The sequence below is a fragment of the Coregonus lavaretus genome, assembly GCF_964263955.1.
Source record: "Coregonus lavaretus genome assembly, chromosome: 29".
NCBI classification, from domain to species: domain Eukaryota; kingdom Metazoa; phylum Chordata; class Actinopteri; order Salmoniformes; family Salmonidae; genus Coregonus; species Coregonus lavaretus.
In genome coordinates, this window is record NC_140016.1 from 9,828,683 (window position 1) to 9,850,831 (window position 22,149).

The 22,149-nt window shown below is 43.2% G+C and overlaps 2 protein-coding genes across 2 annotated transcripts in view; both read right to left on the minus strand.

Annotated features, from left to right (window-relative positions):
• Positions 1 to 2,787: 2,787 nt before the first annotated feature.
• LOC311105340 (zinc finger protein 706-like) lies at positions 2,788 to 11,312 on the minus strand. Its single transcript, XM_084147460.1, has 6 exons — positions 11,190 to 11,312; positions 10,104 to 10,144; positions 9,031 to 9,070; positions 3,931 to 4,082; positions 3,663 to 3,748; positions 2,788 to 3,490 (listed from the first exon to the last, which is right to left on the minus strand). The coding sequence occupies exons 2-5, from the start codon at positions 10,138 to 10,140 to the stop codon at positions 3,663 to 3,665; spliced, it is 315 nt and encodes a 104-aa protein (XP_084003586.1). The 5' UTR covers positions 10,141 to 10,144; positions 11,190 to 11,312; the 3' UTR covers positions 2,788 to 3,490.
• A 9,889-nt stretch (positions 11,313 to 21,201) lies between these two features.
• Positions 21,202 to 22,149, minus strand: part of LOC311105329 (pro-neuregulin-2, membrane-bound isoform-like) — a gene marked incomplete at both ends in the record, with an annotated part of 75,257 nt that continues 74,309 nt past the window's right edge. Inside the window, 2 exons of the mRNA XM_084147447.1 lie at positions 21,202 to 21,678; positions 22,038 to 22,149. The exon at positions 22,038 to 22,149 is cut by the window's right edge and continues 72 nt beyond it. Of these exons, the coding sequence (XP_084003573.1) occupies positions 21,202 to 21,678; positions 22,038 to 22,149 (589 nt within the window). The remainder of the gene's footprint in view (positions 21,679 to 22,037) is intronic.

Genomic DNA, 22,149 nt, shown 5'->3' on the forward strand with positions numbered 1-22,149 from the left:
GCGAGCCAGGCCTAATCGCCCAACATCAGTGCCCGACCTCACTAATGCTCTTATTTCTGAATGGAAGCATGTCCCCTCAGCAATGTTTCAACATCTAGTGGAAAGCCTTCACAGAAGAGTGGAGGCTGTTATAGCAGCAAAGGGGGGACCAACTCCATATTAAATGGCCATGATTTTGGAATGATATGTTCGACGAGCAGGTGTCCACATACTTTTGGTCATGCAGTGTACACCCAAGTGGCAATAGATGACAATGCCTCTTCCCCCTCAGGAGGTTGAAAATGTACATGGGCCCTCAGATCCTCAACAAGTTCTACAGCTGCACCATTGAGAGCATCTTGGCTGGCTGCATCACCGCTTGGTATGGCAACTGCTTGTTATCTGACCACAAGACGCTACAGAGGATAGTGCGTACGGCCCAATACGTCACTGGGGCCGAGCTCCCTGCCATCCAGGACCTCTATACCAGGCGGTATCAAAGGAAGGCCCTAAAACTTGTCGAAGACTCCAGCCACCCAAGTCATAGACTGTTCTCTCTGCTACCACATGACATGGCAAGCGGTACCGATGCACCAAGTCTGGAACCAACAGGACCCTGAACAGCTTCTACCCCCAAGCCATAAGACTGCTAAATACATTTACGTCATTTAGCAGACGCTCTTATCCAGAGCGACTTACAAATTGGTGCATACACCTTATAGCCAGTGGGATAACCACTTTACAATATGTTTTTTTTTTCTTTGGGGTGGGGTAAGTTAGTCTGGGTAGCTATTGGTTAACTATTTAACTATCTGCATTGAACCTTTTTGCACTAACTCTTTTTACTCATCACATGCACTGCTGTTACTGTTTCTTGTCTATCCTGTTGCCTAGTCACTTTATCCCTACCTATATGTACATATCTACCTCAATTACCTCGTACCCCTGCACATCGACTCGCTACCGGTACCCCATGTATATAGCCAAGTTATAGTTACTCATTGTGTATTTATTCCTCGTGTTATTATTTGTATATTATTTCTCTCTGCATTGTTGAGAAGGGCCTGTAAGCATTTCACTGTTAGTCTACACCTGTTGTTTACGAAGCATGTGACAAATAAAATGTGATTTGATTTGACATTAGGAACTCTGCGCCTTACCATTGTGAGATAACTGTCCAGACTGTATTTGTTCGCAATGCACATACAGTGGGGAAAAAAAGTATTTAGTCAGCCACCAATTGTGCAAGTTCTCCCACTTAAAAAGATGAGAGAGGCCTGTAATTTTCATCATAGGTACACGTCAACTATGACAGACAAAATGAGAAAAAAATATCCAGAAAATCACATTGTAGGATTTTTAATGAATTTATTTGCTAATTATGGTGGAAAATAAGTATTTGGTCACTAACAAAAGTTTCTCAATACTTTGTTATATACCCTTTGTTGGCAATGACACAGGTCAAACGTTTTCTGTAAGTCTTCACAAGGTTTTCACACACTGTTGCTGGTATTTTGGCCCATTCCTCCATGCAGATCTCCTCTAGAGCAGTGATGTTTTGGGGCTGTCGCTGGGCAACACGGACTTTCAACTCCCTCCAAAGATTTTCTATGGGGTTGAGATCTGGAGACTGGCTAGGCCACTCTAGGACCTTGAAATGCTTCTTACGAAGCCACTCCTTCGTTGCCCGGGCAGTGTGTTTGGGATCATTGTCATGCTGAAAGACCCAGCCACGTTTCATCTTCAATGCCCTTGCTGATGGAAGGAGGTTTTCACTCAAAATCTCACGATACATGGCCCCATTCATTCTTTCCTTTACACGGATCAGTCATCCTGGTCCCTTTGCAGAAAAACAGCCCCAAAGCATGATGTTTCCACCCCCATGCTTCACAGTAGGTATGGTGTTCTTTGGATGCAACTCAGCATTCTTTGTCCTCCAAACACGACGAGTTGAGTTTTTACCAAAAAGTTCAATTTTGGTTTCATCTGACCATATGACATTCTCCCAATCCTCTTCTGGATCATCCAAATGCACTCTAGCAAACTTCAGACGGGCCTGGACATGTACTGGCTTAAGCAGGGGGACACGTCTGGCACTGCAGGATTTGAGTACCTGGCGGCGTAGTGTGTTACTGATGGTAGGCTTTGTTACTTTGGTCCCAGCTCTCTGCAGGTCATTCACTAGGTCCCCCCGTTTGGTTCTGGGATTTTTGCTCACCGTTCTTGTGATCATTTTGACCCCACGGGGTGAGATCTTGCGTGGAGCCCCAGATCGAGGGAGATTATCAGTGGTCTTGTATGTCTTTCATTTCCTAATAATTGCTCCCACAGTTGATTTCTTCAAACCAAGCTGCTTACCTATTGCAGATTCAGTCTTCCCAGCCTGGTACAGGTCTACAATTTTGTTTCTGGTGTCCCTTGACAGCTCTTTGGTCTTGGCCATAGTGGAGTTTGGAGTGTGACTGTTTGAGGTTGTGGACAGGTGTCTTTTATACTGATAACAAGTTCAAACAGGTGCCATTAATACAGGTAATGAGTGGAGGACAGAGGAGCCTCTTAAAGAAGAAGTTACAGGTCTGTGAGAGCCAGAAATCTTGCTTGTTTGTAGGTGACCAAATACTTATTGTCCACCATAATTTGCAAATAAATTCATTAAAAATCCTACAATGTGATTTTCTGGAGAAAAAAAATCTCAATTTGTCTGTCATAGTTGACGTGTACCTATGATGAAAATTACAGGCCTCTCTCATCTTTTTAAGTGGGAGAACTTGCACAATTGGTGGCTGACTAAATACTTTTTTCCCCCACTGTAATTCAATGATCAGTGGACTTCTGGTAAGTACTGTATGCTTTAGTGCGAAAGTGTTGAGATCAGGTACAACTACATTTACCTACCCCCAAAATTGATATTTATGAGCTATTCCCTTCACCCAAAACGTCTCACCTGAAAGCACTTGTTAAAACTTTTAAGGGGTTGGGCAAAGGCTGAAATTGGGGTTGAGAGTTACCCTTTAACAGCTTCATGTTGCTGCTGTCAATTGGGAGCAGCACATTTACCAAAGCATTCAGTCTCAACCCCAGAATAAGCAGGTGGAGGACAACATTACACAGGTGAAGAAAAGGTAGCAAAAACAGTACACTACAACACTTTTAAAAGTGTTACTGAGTCTAGATGTTATCAAATCAGGAGAAGAACAAGTGAAGGACGCAGCATGGGGAAATTTGGTGAAGGTAGGGTGGGTTTATATAATTCAGATAAGATGGAGAGTTCCAAAGTGTTAGAAGTTGAGTGACCATGGGGCATAAAAGGCATAGTGTGAAATAAGGGGTAGCTAGAGGGGTGGTTGGCCATGGAATAAAAATAAAATTGGGTGCTGGTGTGCTTCTGCACCCCTTTTAGGTAATTGTCACAAATATCCAGGCCATGTCCAGTCATACTCGGGGTCTCAGCGTGTGTCCCTTGACGTCATTCCGTCTCAGTTGCAGCATTCAAATCGTGGTCATCGTTAGTCTGTGAATCACAACATTAAAGACGATGAGTGATCCCAGCATTTTAACAAATTGAGCCATACACAATACAACTTAAGCATTGAGGACAGCATTTTGTTGACAACATGGTGGTTTACACTATGTCTACTGTGTGTGAATGATGGAAGAAACTCAATTTAAGTGTGTGTAGTCACTTAGGCGTGCACATCAACCAGTACTGGGACCATTGACTTGGGATGCTTGCTCTCAAAGTCCTGCTTGAATGTCTTCGGGTCTGCGTCTATAAAGGTAAAGTACAAAATGGAGGAAGTTAACAATCTGTGGCTTAGATTGAATTCAAAAGTTGACAGAAATGATAAACTTTGCAACATGATGCTACTACACATACGAAAGACTGTACCACACAGGCCATACAATAGCCTACACATGGAGAGGTACCTAAAGGCACATACTACTACTCACCCGACAAGACAGGGTAGGTGTGGACCAGTGCTGCCTTGGCTGATGTCTTCTGGTCTGCAGCTGCTCCCTTCTTCTTAGCAGCCGCCGTCTTGGCATCAGTCAACAAGTTCAGATTCAACTTGAGAGTGGAGCATGAGCTCCAATTGTACCCACTGTACAGAATAATAATAAGTAGAGACAGCTCCAGATCTGAATGGCAGGCGTGTGTATAAGCTTTTGTTCCAACCCAGCTCATACCTAATTACAAATCATAGCCTATCGCAGTGATTCGTTATTTTGATTATTTAAGTCTGGTGTTAAAGCTGGGCTGGGACAAAACCCTTCACACACTCCTGCTCTTCAGGAATTCCTGCAATGACTGAAACAAGATGGCGTAGCGTGCGGTCGTGTTCTTTGTTGTGTGTCCGTGTAAATAGGCAGTTTTTTGTATTTTTTTGTATTTTTCATATATATTTCCCTATCACACTTTTCATCCTTCTACTAAATATACTTTCCTGCAACCCGCCTCACTCAATGTGGAACGGATTCTATTATTTACTCACTTTTATCTAGAATCTCCAGTTGAAACTAGCTAGCCAGCTAACTAGCTACTTGCTATTAGCCAGCGTTAGCGGTTTTCACCCAGAACATCGGATTTTCTGCCGGAATAACTGAATCACTGGACCCTAACACCGGATCGCAACTAGCTAGCCGCAACCGAATGGACGTTGCTGTAGGCTAATCACCACTGCCCCCGAAGCAAGCACCAGTTAGCCTTCAGCCAGGCCCATATCCCGGCTATCTACCTCTGTCTACCGGACGGGAGTAGCAAGCTAACTAGCTACTTGCTATTAGCCACCGTTAGCGGTTTTTCACCATTGTCCGTGGCCTGCACTACCTACCAGCCAGCTCTAGCCTGGACTATTATCGGCCAGTCTGCACTGTCTGCACAGCGCGTTATCGACCCAGAACATATCGGATTTTCTGCCGGAATCACTAAATCACTGGACCTTTAACACCTGATCATCGCAACTAGCTAGCTGCAACCAAATGGATGTTGTTGTTGGCTAATCAGCCTTGAGCTAGCCTCGAGTCCGGCACATCTCCCGGCTATCTACCTCTCTGTCAACCGGACAGGACCTCCTAGAGTCGACGCGGAGCCCCGCCGATCCATCACGACTGGTCTGCCGACGTAATCGTCTGTGGTTTCAACAGGCTTCCCGTGCGACGACCACGAAGATCCATCTGCTAGCCCCGGCCCGCTAGCACAAGCAAACAACAGCCGTGCTTCCTGCTCGCTGTGCTTTAGCACCAATTCAAACTGCTCTCGGACTCACATATTGCTGTTCACTGCACATAATGATCACTCAGCTGCACAGCTGATGCCTGCTGGACTGTTCCTTTACACGGTACCCTGTCCTGTTTATCTGTTTAGCCTCAGCCCAAACTTTCATCGCCATTACCAGTTGTTGTCTTAGCTCTCTCTAATAACACCTGTGATTGCTTTATGCCTCTCTCCCATGTCAATATGCCTTGCCTATTGCTGTTTCAGTTAGTTCTTATTATACAATTTCAATATAGAACCCCAAGGCATTCTCAAACTGCCTCAAATAGCTCCTGTGTTCCACCCCCCATACTCGCCGAGACCGGCTCAATCGGTGCCTCCAGTGATGCTATCTCTTTCATTGTTACCCAACGCTTAGGTTTACCTCCACTGTACTCATATCCTTCCATATCCTTGTCTGTACATAATGCCCTGAATCTATTCTACAATGCCCGGAAATCTGCCCCCTTTATTCTCTGTACCCAACGCACTAGAAGACCAGTTCTTAAAGCCTTTAGCAGTATCCTTATTCTAGTCCTCCTCTGTTCCCCTGGTGATGTAGAGGCTAACCCCTGCAGCCCCCAGTATCACTCCTACTCCCCAGGAGTTATCATTTGTTGACTTCTGTAACCATAAAAGCCTTGGTTTTCTGCACGTTAACATCAGAAGCCTCCTTCCTAAATTTGAGTTATTCACTGCGTTAGCACACTCCACCAACCCTGATGTTGTAGCAGTGTCTGAATCCTGGCTTAGGAAGGCCATCAAAAATTCAGAAATGTCCATCCCCAACTACAACATTTTCCGTCTAGATAGAACTGCCAAAGGGGGTGGAGTTGCAATCTACTGTAGAGCTCTATCATACTATCCAGGTCTGTGCCCAAACAGTTTGAGCTCCTACTTCTAAATATCCACCTTTCCAGAAATAAGTCTCTCACTGTTACCGCTTGCTACAGACCCCCCTCAGCCCCCAGCTGTGCCCTGGACACCATATGTGAATTGATTGCCCCCCATCTATCCTCAGAGTTCGTACTGCTTGGTGACCTAAACTGGGATATGCTTAACACCCCAGCCATCCTACAATCCAAACTAGATGCCCTCAATCTCACACAAATTATCAAGGAACCTACCAGGTACAACCCTAAATCCATAAACATGGGCACCCTCATAGATATCATCCTGCCTAACTTACCCTCTAAATACACCTCCGCTGTCTTCAACCAGGATCTCAGCGATCACTGCCTTATTGCCTGCGACCGTAACGGGTCCGCGGTCAAACGACCACCCCTCATCACTGTCAAACGCTCCCTAAAACACTTTAGCGAGCAGGCCTTCCTAATTGACCTGGCCCAGGTATCCTGGATGGATATCAATCTCATTTCGTCAGTAGAGGATGCCTGGTTGTTCTTTAAAAGTGTTTTCCTCTCAATCTTAAATAAGCATGCCCCATTCAAAAAATTCAGAACTAAGAACAGATATAGCCCCTGGTTCTCCTCAGACTTGACTGCCCTTGACCAGTACAAAAACATCCTGTGGCGTACTGCATTAGCATCGAATAGCCCCCACGATATGCAACTATTCAGTGAAGTTAGGAACCAATATCCACAAGCAGTTAGGAAAGCAAAGGCTAGCTTTTTCAAACAGAAATTTGCATCCTGTAGCACTAACTCCAAAAAGTTTTGGAACACTGTAAAGTCCATGGAGAATAAGAGCACCTCCTCCCAGCTGCCCACTGCACTGAGGCTAGGAAACACTATCACCACCGATAAATCTACAATAATCGAGAATTTCAACAAGCATTTTGCTACGGCTGGCCAATGCTTTCCACCTGGCTACCACTACCTCGGCCACCAGCTCTGCACCCTCCGCTGCAACTTGCCCATGCCCCCCCGCTTCTCCTTCACACAAATTCAGACAGCTGATGTTCTGAAAGAGCTGCAAAATCTGGACCCTTTCTTTCTAAAAATAGCTGCCGAAATTGTCGCAACCCCTATTACTAGCCTATTCAACTTCTCTTTCGTAACGTCTGAGATCCCCAGAGATTGGAAAGCTGCCGCGGTCATCCCCCTCTTCAAAGGGGGTGACACTCTAGATCCAAACTGTTACAGACCTATATCCATCCTGCCCTGCCTTTCGAAAGTTTTTGAAAGCCAAGTTAACAAACAGATCACCGACCATTTCGAATCCCACCGTACCTTCTCCGCTATGCAATCCAGTTTCCGAGCTGGTCATGGGTGCACCTCAGCCACACTCAAGGTCCTAAACAATATTATAACCGCGATCGATAATAGACAGTACTGTGCAGCCGTCTTCGTCGACCTGGCCAAGGCTTTCGACTCAGTCAACCACTGCATTCTTATTGGCAGACTAAATAGCCTCGGTTTCTTAAATGACTGCCTCGCCTGGTTCACCAACTACTTCTCAGATAGAGTTCAATGTGTCAAATCGGAGGGCCTGTTGTCTGGACCTATGGCAGTCTCTATGTGGGTGCCACAAGGTTCAATTCTTGGGCCGACTCTTTTCTCCGTGTATATCAATGATGTCGCTCTTGCTGCTGGTGACTCTCAGATCCACCTCTACTCAGACGACACCATTTTGTATACATCTGGCCCTTCATTGGACACTGTGTTAACAAACCTCCAAACGAGCTTCAATGCCATACAACACTCCTTTCATAGCCTCCAACTGCTCTTAAACACTAGTAAAACTAAATGCATGCTCTTCAATCGAACGCTGCTGGCACCCGCCCACCCGATTAGAATCACTACTCTCGACGGGTCTGACCTAGAGTATGTGGACAACTACAAATACCTAGGTGTCTGGTTAGACTGTAAACTCTCCTTCCAGACTCACATTAAGCATCTCCAATCCAAAGTTAAATCTAGAATTGGCTTCCTATTTCGCAACAAAGCCTCCTTCACTCATGCTGCCAAACATGCCCTCGTAAAACTGACTATCCTACCGATCCTTGACTTCGGCGATGTCATTTACATAATAGCCTCCAACACTCTACTCAGCAAATTGGATGTAGTCTATCACAGTGCCATCAGTTTTGTCACCAAAGCCCCATACACTACCCAACACTGTGACCTGTACGCTCTTGTTGGCTGGTCCTCACTACATATTCGTTGCCAAATCACTGCTAGGCAAATCTCCGCCTTATCTTAGCTCATTGGTCCCCATAGCAACACCCACCCGTAGTATGCGCTCCAGCAGGTATATCTCACTGGTCATCCCCAAAGCCAACACCTCCTTTGGCCGCCATTCCTTCCAGTTCTCTGCTGCCAATGACTGGAACGAACTGCAAAAATCTCTGAAGCTGGAGACTCTTATCTCCCTCACTAACTTTAAGCATCAGTTGTCAGAGCACCTTACCGATCACTGCACCTGTACACAGCCCTTCTGAAATTAGCCCACTCAACTACCTCATCCCCATATTGTTATTTATTTTGCTCATTTGCACCCCAGTATCTCTATTTGCACATCTATCATTCCAGTGTTAATACTAATTGTAATTATTTTGCACTATGGCCTATTTATTGCCTTACCTCCATAACTTGCTACATTTGCACACACTGTATATATATTTCCTGTGGTATTTTTGACTTTATGTTTTGTTTTACCCCATATGTAACTCTGTGTTGTTGTTTTTATCGCACTGCTTTGCTTTATCTTGGCCAGGTCGCAGTTGTAAATGAGAACTTGTTCTCAACTGGCTTACCTGGTTAAATAAAGGTGAAATAAATAAAATAAAATAAAAACAAAGCATGAGAATAGTGTTCCAGGTTGAAACAGCTGACCTAGTTGAGAGGTGATAAGACTCAGGCACACCCATTGGTTCTGGAATAGAGAAGGTGCAAATAAGGTTTGCAATTTGGCATCAATAACATGACTAATTCTAACTCAAAAATAAACATGTGAATACCAATTAATTTAAAACCCATCATACCAGGTAGGACTAAATAAGGTTACATAACCTTGCCTACTAGCTATAGAGGGTAACAGCAAACAGATCAATGTCTTCCCACAGTAAAGTAAACACACTGTTGAATCAAGAGAGGATGCTAATCAGACCATCTCTGAAACCTCTCAAAAAACCAGACCAAAATAATACAGCTAGCTAGGGTAGCTACAAGTCAAGTAGTACTTGAATTAGGCTACCCACCCCTCACCCACAGACACAAACATTTAGAGCATGGCGTTTGCAACGCCAGGGTTGTGGGTTCGATTCCCACGGGGGGCCAGTATGAATATGTATGCACTCACTAACTGTAAGTCGCTCTGGATAAGAGCGTCTGCTAAATGACTAAAAATGTAAAAATATAATGATCAAGAATGCCTAGCCCTAGCTTCACCATCTAAGTTAGCTAGCTAGTTAACTAGCAAGCTAGACTGTTGATTCATAAATGCCAAATAAAGCTAAACTCGTTTTTATTAATTTCTCATGCATTTAAATGGCTAGACAAATAGACAGCTAATGTAGCCATCTAGCCAGTCTAATGTTGCTAACTATCTAACCATAAGCTAGCGATTTAACAGGTATTGTGTACGTTTAAAACTTGCCCAAGCCAGTTCACAGAATTGTCAATTTAAACTTTAGCCAATTTATTCATTACTAAATATAGCTAACATTAGATAGTTAATCATTTTTACATTTACATTTGAGTCATTTAGCAGGCGCACTTCTCCAGAGCAACTTACAGTTAGTGCATTCATCTTAAGATACTGTAGCTAGGTGGGACAACCACATATCACAGGCATAGTAAGTACACTTTTCCTCAATAAACAAGCTATCAGCAAAGTCAGAGCTAGAAGGGGGAGTCAAGCGCAAGTGTTGGTTCAGTTTTTTTTTCTTTTATCACGAGATTCTTACCTTTCCCTCGATTTGTCAGTCTCGTCCAGATCATCATGGCCCTGTTGAGTGATGTGAAGCTTGAGACAGGCATTTGTACTTATGTATGATAGCCACATTAGCAGCTAAATACAGGGAAATATATTGATAAAAGTCACCTTGTCCGAGAGAGATTGACAGAAGTTATCAAAACGTCACGCCAGGGTAGGCCTACACGAAACACAGCCCTTATTTGACATGTTTCTAAAATCCCCTATGGGGAATGGTGGAAAAACGATTGGAACCATTTCCGTGTTTGGCCGCTAGGTTTTATGGGTATTATGACTCATACTGTGGTACTTAAGCAATAAGGCCCGAGGGGGTGTGGTATATGGCCAATATACCACGGCTAAGGGCTGTTCTTTGCAAGACGCAATGCGGAGTCCCTGGATACAGCCCTTAGCCGTGGTATATTGGCCATATACCACAAACCCCTGAGGTGCCTTATTGCGATTATAACTGGTTACCAACATTATTAGAGCAGTAAAATTGTTTTGTCATACCCATGATATACGGTCTGATATACCACAGCTGTCAGCCAATCAGCATTCAGGGTTTTAACCACCCAGTTTATAATCTACTATAATACATGGAATTTCACATAAAGCTGCCTATTGAAATCACTGGCCACTTTAAGAAATGGAACACTAGTCACTTTAATAATGTTTACATATCTTGCACTACTCATCTCATATGTATATACTGCATTCTATTCTATAATATTCTACTGTATCTTAGTCCATGCCGCTCTGTCATTGCTTGTCCATACATGTATATATTCTTAAATCCTATTCCTTGCTAGTTTTGTGTGTATTGGGTATTTGTTGTGAAATTGTTAGATATTACTGCACTGTGGGAGCTAGAAGCACAAGCATTTCGCTACACCTGCTATAACATCTGCTAAACACCTGTTTGTGACAAATACAATTTGATTTGATTTGATTTAAAGAGTCAACAAGTTGACCATGTCTATTTTCTCATGTAAACCACACACTTTGAACTTGGTAATACTTATAATAATAATAATAATATGCCATTTAGCAGACGCTTTTATCCAAAGCGACTTACCTTGGCGTTACAAGCGCCGTGCTCTACCAGCTGAGCTACAGAGGGTAATACTTCCACTGTAGCCCACCCCAAACAAATACCAAGCTGAAAGAGAACGCTATAAAAAATTAAATGTTCTCAATATTTTCCCAGTTTCACCTTGATCTAACACAGATCAATGGTTTGTTATCAGAAGTTTATACCATGGCGTTGTTGACTACTCGTTTCTGATTGGCTTGAAGGGCATTCTAGAGCATGCTTTATTTCCCTATAGAGGTCTTGCTGTTGCGTCACAAATCACCTAGCAACCGCACCAAGCCCATGTTGGAAGACCAAATTCAGTCTGTTGAAAGTCCTTCAATCGTCCACATCACATGGCTGGCTGCGTTTTGCTACCACCGGAAACTTCTGGAAGCTTTTCTATGTAGTTTTTCTCAGGACACAGAAAACGGAAGCAGTGGGGGAACCTATTCAAGGAAGTAAACATGTTTAAAGTGATAAAAAACGATGCATTATTAGCTAGCTTGCTACAGAAACTTAGTGTGCGGGCTAACTCAAATGAGCTGCTGACATAATGTTCACTAGTTGGCTAACTTTACAAACTGTATAACGTTAGCTAGCTAGCTACGTGAATTAAATATTACTAGCGTGCTAACTTCATATTAGCTAGTTAGCTATCTTGATGTATTTATCGTTGTAATTCCAAATGCATTTGTTGGTAGGTAGGTAGCTAGCTAGCTAACAGCCATGGAAGAGGGTGAAAGGATTAGCTAGCAGTTCCAGCTGTCAAAGAAGGGAGAGTAGGCTACTCTGGATAGGGCAGGTAACTTTGTGGGAGGACATTATGAAACTAGTCTCCAGTTCCAGACCCTAGCGATAAAAACTGAGGACAGAGAGATATGGCAACATATTATTCAGTGCTGTCTAATTTTAGTGTAATGCAGCCTGTTTCTTTGTGATGTTTTCTTGTCCTCAGATACAGAGAGCCCTGAAACCCAGTCTGCAGATGAAGAGGTCCCAATGAATGTCCACAGAGAATAAGGGTACATCCTTTATACCATGGATATTATGTTAGCACATTTTGTCAACACAAATATAGTTTAAAAGTCACACAATGTATATACCTATTATAACTGGAGCAGGCCAACCCTGCTGGGTGTGTAGGCTTATGTTCCAGTCCAGCACTAACACACCTGATTAAATGTATCAAACCTAATTAGTTAATAATCAAGTGTGCTATTGCTGGGCTGGAACAGAAGTCTCAGTAGATCAGGGATCAGTGGAGCGAGGTTGGCAACCTCTGGTATTGACTTTTTTTTGTTTTACTAAAATGTCGAACCTTTACATATGAGTTAGATTACTTGTACACTTTAAAATGATATGAAAGTGTTGATTCTTTGAAGTTAAGTGTTTAAACTTGTTTTCATTGTTAACTTAACTATTATTCAAGATGAACTAGTGTTGATGTTGATTAATCACAGATCACAATCCTTCAGTAAACATGGGAAGGGAATCTGTCTTTATTTTGTCTGTGTTTCTGTGTTGTATTCTCAAATTATCATGACCTCTTTGTTCAGTCATAAGCTCTCCAAATAGTTTTATTTTTAATTGTCACAATTTTTTCAGGATATCAGCCATGTGAACCCATTTTGCAGCTGATAATGGCCTACAGCAGCGGTTCCCAACTCCAGTCCCCCAGTACCCACAACAGCACACATTTTTGTTGTAGCCCCAGACAAACATACCTGGTTCAACTTATTTAGGGCCTGATGATTAGTTGACAAGTTGAATCAGGTGTGCTTATCCGCAGCTACAATAAAACTGTACTGTTGGGGGTATTCGAGGACCGGAGTTGGGAACCACTGGCCTACAGTATAATGCCATTTGCAATGCATCCCTTGACATTGTGCATCTGAAGCAGAGAATAGCTTAACTCACACACTGTTTACATATTGTTCAGCTATATGTTCTCAATTTAAAAATGATACCAGTAGACAATGTATATGAGGCTAATCATTATACTAGGTGTTGTACATGCCTTGTGCTGACATTACATTTTTTGGTGCAAATCCAACCCTTGTAATCTAGGTGGGGAAATGTCTGAAAGCAGGAGATGGGATCCTTAGCTTAAAACATACACACAACTACTACTACCAAGTTCAATGCCAGATACTTTTCTCCCAGAAGATCTGAGTGGCACTTGAAGGTGCCACTGTGATAATGAAGGTGATTTGCCTAAGACTACCACAACAATTACATTGTCTATGCTAAATGTGTTTAAATTGTAAAGAAAGAAAATAGTTGGGCTATAAGAAATACTTTTTATTCAATGGGGCAAAGCAGAGATGACATACTTTTCATTTCACACATACAACAGCCTATTATTAAAATACAGTATGTTTACAGTATCATAAACAATAGGATTTTACACGTTCCAATTTACAGTTTATATATTCATACCGTTTAAGGGGTCACTTTTGTCATGATGACAAGATGAAGGTGCTCTACTCAAATGGCACAACAGATTGACCAAAGCACAGCATATAACAACCATCTTGTATAACTGAGGGATGTCTACTTTCATATCTGGAAAAGGACAAAGTAGTAGAGCATGGCGCTTGCAACGCCAGGGTTGTGGGTTCGATTCCCACGGGGGGCCAGTATGAAAATGTATGCACTCACTAACTGTAAGTCGCTCTGGATAAGAGCGTCTGCTAAATGACTAAAAATGTAGAAACTGATGCTGCTGTAGCATTGCTCATCTTCACAGTGGGAATCCAGTCGACATGGGTGTCTTGATATAGGTCAGCTGGTGAACCTACAGTAGTACATAAACAAATGAAAATCACACCTGATGTTAGAATATCACTTCTTCAGGTCACTTATACCATCAGGGCTCTTAATTGTTCGGTTGTGTTTAATTCATTCTGGTGTTTTAGTGTCATTTGGGCTTGAACAACCAATAGTCAACACATCAGGTTGTCCTATCCCATTGAGGCCTTTGTCCTATGCTGTAAAGGGTTAGGGTTAGCTAAAATACAAAAAAATATACATTTGACAAAAACTGAATCCCTTTAAACCAGGACCCCTTTTTCATAGGCCTAGATTACATGGTTGTATTCAAGACAAGCACATTTTTATTGATCTGTTGTCAGTGTCGGTAGTATTAACAAATATTCTGCTAATTTCTCCAGTCATATAAAGTGTAGTAGAATTGCATGAAATGTTTATCAAAGGCCACATTTTCCCTTGCAAAGGAAACATCTCAGATATAGCCTATAAACCTATGCCACTCCGCTTATTAATAGTGTAAATTATCGCTATCCAATCTACCCATCACATTAGGAATAGTAGACTTACATTTGTCTGAAAATGCGATGATAAAGACATGCAATCCTTTTGTTATAAAGGTTAATTTTTATGGTGAAAAATAGCTTCCCCAAAAATGTTTACTCACACGACACATGCTAATTGGTAAACTACAAGCTATCTAGCTAGCTAATTTTGGCTAACGTAGTGTTGTTGTTAACACCTGGTTAGCATAACAGCTAAACTAAACTAGAAATCGATCAGACTTGATTTACCAGTGATGAAATGATCGTAGCAGACCCTGTACTGACAGCTGTCTGGGTTCAGGTCTTGACGGGCAAAAAGGTTTATTTGCTTTACTGACAGTTCTTGACTCTTATCTTGGTGTTACTAATGGTGTTTCATGATTGCAGGGAATTTGTAAACATATTTTTTCCCCCGTTGTCTTTCCTGCCTTGTTAGAGCAGCAAATACTGTACAGAAAATTACCATGGTGATGAATCAACTCGTTTTAGGCACTGTTATCATGCATTTTGGGGCAGCCACTCGGCTGTTGTTGTCAGAATTATTAATGCGGTGGTCTTCCAACATGGCCACCAGGAGGTGTCGTATGTCAACTGCAAGCCCTCTATAAGGCATGGTATAATTCAATGGCTTTGAAGTTCATTATTACATGTTCTATGTTTGAGCTGCTTTTGAAAGCAAAAGTCGAATGAAAAATATTATTGGCATTGTTGAATTCGATTTTCATAATAGCAAGCTACTGTAGGAGAACTGATGGATGGATGAGCTAAGTTAACAATTCTGTTTGTTTGGTTAACAAGGCAACTACTGTCACCATTGGCCTCATGGTGAAATCCATGAGCGGTTTCCTTCTTCTCCGGCAACTGAGTTAGGAAGGACACCTCTATGTTTGAAGCATTTTTTAAAGAATAATGGGCAAATGTTGCACAATCCCGGTGGGGAAAACTTTAGAGACTTACCCAGAAAGACTCACAGATGTAATCGCTGCCAAAGATGCTTCTACAAAGTATTGACACAGGGTTGTGAATACTTATGTACATAAATGAGATATTTCTGTATTTCATTTTCAATCAAATTTCAAAAACGTATAAGACATGGTTTCACTTTGTCATTATGGGGTATTGTGTGTTGATGGGTGAAAAAAAAATATATTTAATCCATTTTGAATTCAGGCTGTAACACAACAAAATGTGGAATAAGTCAAGGGGTATAAATACTTTCTGAAGGCACTGTGTGTGTTCACTACAGTCCATTTGCTCTGAGAGATGAGTCCTCTCTGGCTGTGTTTAAACAGCCACCCTAAGAACCCAAATCTGATTTTCTTTCTATATCTGATATTTTTTCTGACTCAGTTTTACATGTAACCCACATTACATTATCATTCACACTGATGTAGCCTCTGAAGTGGCACACAGATTCAGTGAAGAGGCGACCCCAGGATGAAGACCTTCTAGGCAGAGTTGCAAAGAAAAAGCCATTTCTCAGACTGGGCAATAAAAATAAAATATTAAGATGGGCAGTCTGAGATATGGCTTTTTCTTTGCAACTCTGCCTAGAAGGTCAGCATCCCGGAGTCGCCTCTTCACTGTTGACGTTGAGACTGGTGTTTTACAGGTACTATTTAATGAAGCTGCCAGTTGAGGACCTGTGAGGTGCCTGTTTCTCAAACTAGACACTCTAATGTATTTGTCCTCTTGCTCAGTTGTGCACCGGGGCCTCCCACTCCTCTTTCTATTCTGGTTAGAGCCAGTTTGCGCTGTTCTGACATTTCTAAGTGACCCCAAACTGTTGAACGGTAGTGTAGGTGTTCCTTGTGTGCAGTTGTTAAAGGGCAGTGTGGAGTGCAATTGAGATTGCGTCATCTGTGGATCTGTTGGGGCGGTATGCGAATTGGAGTGTGTTTAGGGTTTCCGGGATGATGGTGTTGATGTGAGCCATGACCAGCCTTTCAAAGCACTTCAGGGCTACTGACGTGAGTGCTACGGGGCGGTAGTCATTTAGGCAGGTTACCTTCACTTTCTTGGGCACAGGGACTATGGTGGTCTGCTTGAAACATGTAGGTATTACAGACTCGGTCAGGGAGAGGTTGAAAATGTCAGTGAAGACACTTGCCAGTTGGTCTGTACATGCTCTGAGTACACGTCCTGGTAATCCGTCTGGTCCCGCGGCCTTGTGAATGTTGACCTGTTTAAAGTTCTTGCTCACATCGGCTACGGAGAGTGTGATCACACAGTCATCCGGAACAGCTGGTGCTCTCATGCATGCTTCAGTGTTGCTTGCCTCGAAGTGAGCATAAAAAGTATTTAGCTCGTCTGGTAGGCTCGTGTCACTGGGCAGCTCGCGGCTGGGTTTCCCTTTGTAGTACGTAATAGTTTGCAAGCCCTGCCATATCCGACTAGCGTCAGAGCCGGTGTAGTAGGATTCAATCTTAGTCCTGTATTGATGCTTTGCCTGTTTGATGGTTCGTCTGAGGGCATAGCGGGATTTCTTATAAACTTCCGGATTAGTGTCCCACGCCTTGAAGCGGCAGCTCTAATATTTAGCTCGGTGCGGATGTTTCCTGTAATCCATGGCTTCTGGTTGGGATATGTACGTACGGTCACTGTGGGTACGACGTTGTCAATGCACTTATTGATGAAGCCGGTGACTGAGGTGGTATACTCCTTAATGCCATTGGATGAATCCCGGAACATATTCCAGTCTGTGCTAGCAAAATAGTCCTGTAGCGTAGCATCCGCGTCATCTGACCACTTCCGTATTGAGCGAGACACAGGTACTTCCTGCTTTAGTTTTTGCTTGTAAGCAGGAATCAGGAGGATAGAATTATGGTCAGATTTGTCAAATGGAGGGTGAGGGAGAGCTTTGTATGCGTCTCTGTGTGTGGAGTAAAGGTGGTCTAGAGTTTATTTTCCTTAGAGACATTTGCTGGTAGAAATGAGGTAAAACGGATTGAAGTTTGCCTGCATTAAAGTCCCCGGCCACTAGGAGCGCCGCTTCTGGATGAGCATTTTCTTGTTTGCTTATGGCGTTATACAGCTTGTTGAGTGCGGTCTTAGTGCCATCATCGGTTTGTGGTGGTAAATAGATGCCTACGAAAAATATAGATGAAAACTCTCTTGGTAGATAGTGTGGTCTATAGCTTATCATGAGGTACTCTACTTCAGGCGAGCAATATCTCGAGGCTTCCTTAATATTAGACATCGCGCACCAGCTGTTATTGACAAATAGACACACACCTCCACACCTCGTCTTACCAGATATAGCTGTTCTGTCCTGCCGATGCACGGAAAACCCAGCCAACTGTATATTATCCATGTCGTCGTTCAGCCACGACTCGGTGATATTACAGTTTTTAATGTCCCGTTGGTAGGATAGTCTCGAACGGAGAACATCCAGTTTATTCTCCAGTGATTGCACGTTGGCCAATAGAACTGATGGTAGAGGCGGATTACCCACTCACCGACGAATTCTCACAAGGCACCCCGATCTCCGCCCTCTGTATTTCCGTATTTTCTTCACGCGAAGAATAAGTTACAAACAATGCGAAACAACACACAAAATAGCACAGTTGGTTAGGAGCCCGTAAAACGGCAGCCATCCCCTCCGGCGCCATTATCAATCACTGGTTACGTGTGAAGATACAGCATACTTTGCTGGAGTAGAAAGTATGAGTAAAAAGTGTGTGATGGTAAGAGTGAGGCATTCTGAACTGAAGGTTTTCAGATGAGGTCGTGAAGTAAGAATTGTGGAATTCAGCAACTAACACGATTGACTCATTCTCATTCTACACATTCTTTAGGGAATCTTCTGCATTCCCTTTGTAGGGTCACTTAGGCCTTATGTAGGAAGGCAGATGTCCTAAAGAATGGGTAGAATGGGAATATCTTGCTCTTGCTGTCACTTGTTTTTTTTTTATGCATGTGCTTTTTACCCCAACAAAGTCTGTTGTAGGTATAGCTCAAGTGAAAGATGTGATGTTCATCAATGATAAAGTATATTTTATATTATTGGAACAGATAAGACAGGAAAATATTGCCACCCAGTGGATAGACGTTTTCAAAGCCTGTTTTGCTGGCTGTGTAAGGCAGAATAATTATTATCGGTTTGATAGACAGCCATCAATAGGCAGGTAAAAACAGCTTCTGACATAAGCTTGAGAATCACCCTTATACCTTGAGGCTCATGAAGGAGGAGGCCTCTACTTTGTGACAGAGAATGACAACACTTTCAAAATGGTAGGAATAAAGATTTATTTTCATATGAAGAGGTGGTTTGGATTTTTCTTTTACTTTTTTACAAGTATGTTTTGATAAAACTTGCAAAAGACTTCTAGCATATCCCAAGAATGGAGACATGAGAAAAGGGGATTTATTGCTGAATGTTAAAATGAAGACACTTCACTGAGTGGAAAACAATTTCCTTGCTGCTTTTTCCATGCACCCAACTACCTGGACCGCTAGGACATGCAGGGGGGTGGGGTGAGAGGAGAGAGGGGGGTGGTGTGAGAGGAGAGGGGGAGGAGGGGGCGTCAAGGAGACGAGGACAACTGCTGGACAAACACAAACAATGGTTGTGTGTGTGTGTGCGTGCGTGTGTGAAAGAGTAAATGTGGAAGGTCGGAAGGATTGGTTGCAAGGGAAGGCGGTAAGGGGGATTTTACATTTCAACTACCTCTAGAAGCACACTACCCTCACTGGCAGTATCCCACATTGCAAATCCCAGATTGAATACAGTGATATTAAGACAAACTAGCCAGAACTTTGGGCCATGAAAATAAAATGTATTTCTCTAAGTGATATTTGACAATAATCCTCTGAATTCATCAAAGGAGTTGGTAGTAATTTTTATAAGGTACTTATTTTTGTTATTTTTTTTGTGATACATGCATCTCCTGTGAGACTCGACTGGTAAAGGGGCACATTTATATTTTCATTTAAAACTAACTCCTTTTTCCTTTAGGGAGCAGGACTCTCTCTGTCCATTTCATCTCATAGTATTTCTGAGGTGAACCCTTTCTGAGGAATGCCTGTGACCCATAGCGGAGTGGACAAGCTGTTGTCCTGTGTAAGTGTGACCTGTCCCATGATAATAGGTTATGTTATACTCTATGATGTGATAGTCAAGATGGGGGGGGGGGGGGGGGTCGGACAGAGACAGACACATACCAGATCATTCAGTCAATATGACCAAGCAAGGTATACATACGTATGTTAATAATAAAGGTATAGGAATGCAAAAAAGGATGCAATAATCGATAATATCATACTGTCTGTTGATTAAAAAAAGACAAACCAAATAGACTCAAACATACTTCAGTCAGTCAGTCAACGCAAGAGAAACTTTGCAAAAATTAACCTTTGTGACTTGTCACAGCAAACAGCAAACCAGTGCCTTCATCACTATGAGCCAATGCAATCATCATCATCACAGAACAATCCTGTGTCATTACACTGTCATAGAACAATCATCTAAGAGTCTCAACATGAACTACATTTTCAGCATGTTTTGGCATTTTTTAAACCCCACTTTTCTTTTCAAGTTTCAACAGTTTCCAAAACTCCCTACTACATCCCACATGAAAACAGACAAGGACGAGGGACATAATGGATCTGGCCTATGGACCATGGTGGTTCTTGGGAAATTGAGTATTTTTCTTGATGGGTTGTGAAAGTCCTGAGACACAGTACGGCTTTAGTTAAGCTGCTGGCATAGGAACAGGAGAGGGCAGTCCATGTAGGCCAGAATCAGGCTGGATTGGTAGCTCCCTGGCCAATGAATGCTCATGGAAGGAAGTTTTACAGTGCAATGGAGCTTCTGGCAGCATGAGGATTGGCCGGTTGAGTATGTCAGTTTAACAGTGACCACACCCTCATAGCTGAATGGACACACTCAGGGTTCCCCTGCTGTGCCTGTGAGCAGACTACAACTCATCATGGAGCATGCGTATGTACGCGTACACACACACAGACACACACACACACACATACACTACACTCACATTTAAAAACCCTGAACACCTGTGCAGGTACCTTGGATCACAATACACATACGATGACAGATGATGACATGAATGACTGATGTAAGTTTGTTGGAGCGACTCATCAAAAACTAGCGCATCACTTCCTGTACCAGGACAGGACACCACATCCAGTTGCGTCTGTGATAAATGTCCCCCGTGAAAAAACAACTGCGTGTGGATCATAAATGTAAACATAAACCTTTACACAGGAGTGATTCATATTGCATGATGACAGAATCATATCACAGTTCAAACAGGGAGATCCTAAATCAGAGGAAGTCAAAGTAAAGAGGTCTATAAAATGAGGAGTCTGTATTAGAAAGGCTACAAAAACTCAACTGGACCTCCGGCTTCAGCACACAGCAAAAGGCACCACAATATTATTCTATTATCTAACTCGTGAAAAAATTGGCACAGAATATTTTTTTTGTCTCTCATAATGCTGTAAATCAAAGACTTTACATATAAATATTTTTCCCCTATAAAAAAAGTATTTGCTGTTAGCTAGTAGACAATTTTTGCTGAAATGAAAATAAATATTTCATTTGTTTAGAATATCTGTCTGTTATACAAAATAAAAATATTTATCCTAGGTGCATGTCTCTACTCCACTGTTGTCTTTAGGTGGGTCAGGGGGGTCGGGGTCAGGGGTCAGAGGTCAGGGGTCAATGTGGGCGGGTCTTAAAGGGGTGCGTTGTCATGTTTGGAGGAGCGCGACTGGGGGTTTTTACTGTGTCCGTTGCTGCGGGTGCTTGGCCGCCCCTGCGCCCGGTGAGTCCGTATGTCAGTGGTGGCGCCAGGGGTGGTAGATGATCGGCACCCACGTTCGCACGGCTCCATGTTCATGTTCTGCATACTGAGGAAGGGCGTGCTCTCCCCGTGCCCCTCCTCTTCCTCCTCCTCCTCCTCCTCTGATTGGCTGAAGCTCTGAGAGCTGTAGTCCCGTAGGCCCATTGCACGCTGGGAGACGTGTCCGTTGAGGCGGTTCCGACGAGGGCGCCGGCGGCTCCTGATTGGCTCGCGTGAGGAGGCGTACTCCTGCGTGGTCTCGTAGGCCTCGTCGTCAGGGAGATGGTAGGGGCTGGACGGAAGGCTGCCCGTGCTCTCTGTCAGGTAGGGTCGGCGTGGGCGACGGGGCTGCCGGTACAACCGTCCATCCTGCAGGGACAGAAACAGAGATGAGACCGTCTCAGAAACACAACATCACACACTAGCTACTCTAGTCTACAACTAACATCGTACACTACCCACTCTAATCTACAACTAACATCATTGTACACTAGCTACTCTAGTCTATAACTAACATCATTGTACACTAGCTACTCTAGTCTATAACTAACATCATTGTACACTAGCTACTCTAGTCTACAACTAACATCATTGTACACTAGCTACTCTAGTCTATAACAACACGATAAGGAAGTGGAAAATATGACTCATGAATCACAGTTGTAAAAATGTCTGCTTTCTGCCATGTGTGTAGTCATTAGTGAGTGTAGCGGCAGGGTCATGGTCACCTGAGGGCATCTCAGCAGGGGCTGGTCGTCCTGCCGGTGGTAGGCTGCGGCGGCGGGCGGCAGGGCGAGGGCGTGGCCCGTGTTGGGGGAGGTGATGTGGAAGGTGGGCACC

What these genes read in the sequence shown, in the direction of transcription:
- LOC311105340 (XM_084147460.1), bottom strand. Translation starts at nt 10,140, where the DNA reads ATGATGATCTGGACGAGACTGACAAATCGAGGGAAAG. An exon ending in TCTTATCACCTCTCAACTAG is followed by an intron (nt 4,083 to 9,030) that starts GTCAGCTGTTTC and finishes TATTCTGTACAG; the next exon opens with TGGGTACAATTGGAGCTCAT. An exon ending in CACCTACCCTGTCTTGTCGG is followed by an intron (nt 3,749 to 3,930) that starts GTGAGTAGTAGT and finishes TTACCTTTATAG; the next exon opens with ACGCAGACCCGAAGACATTC.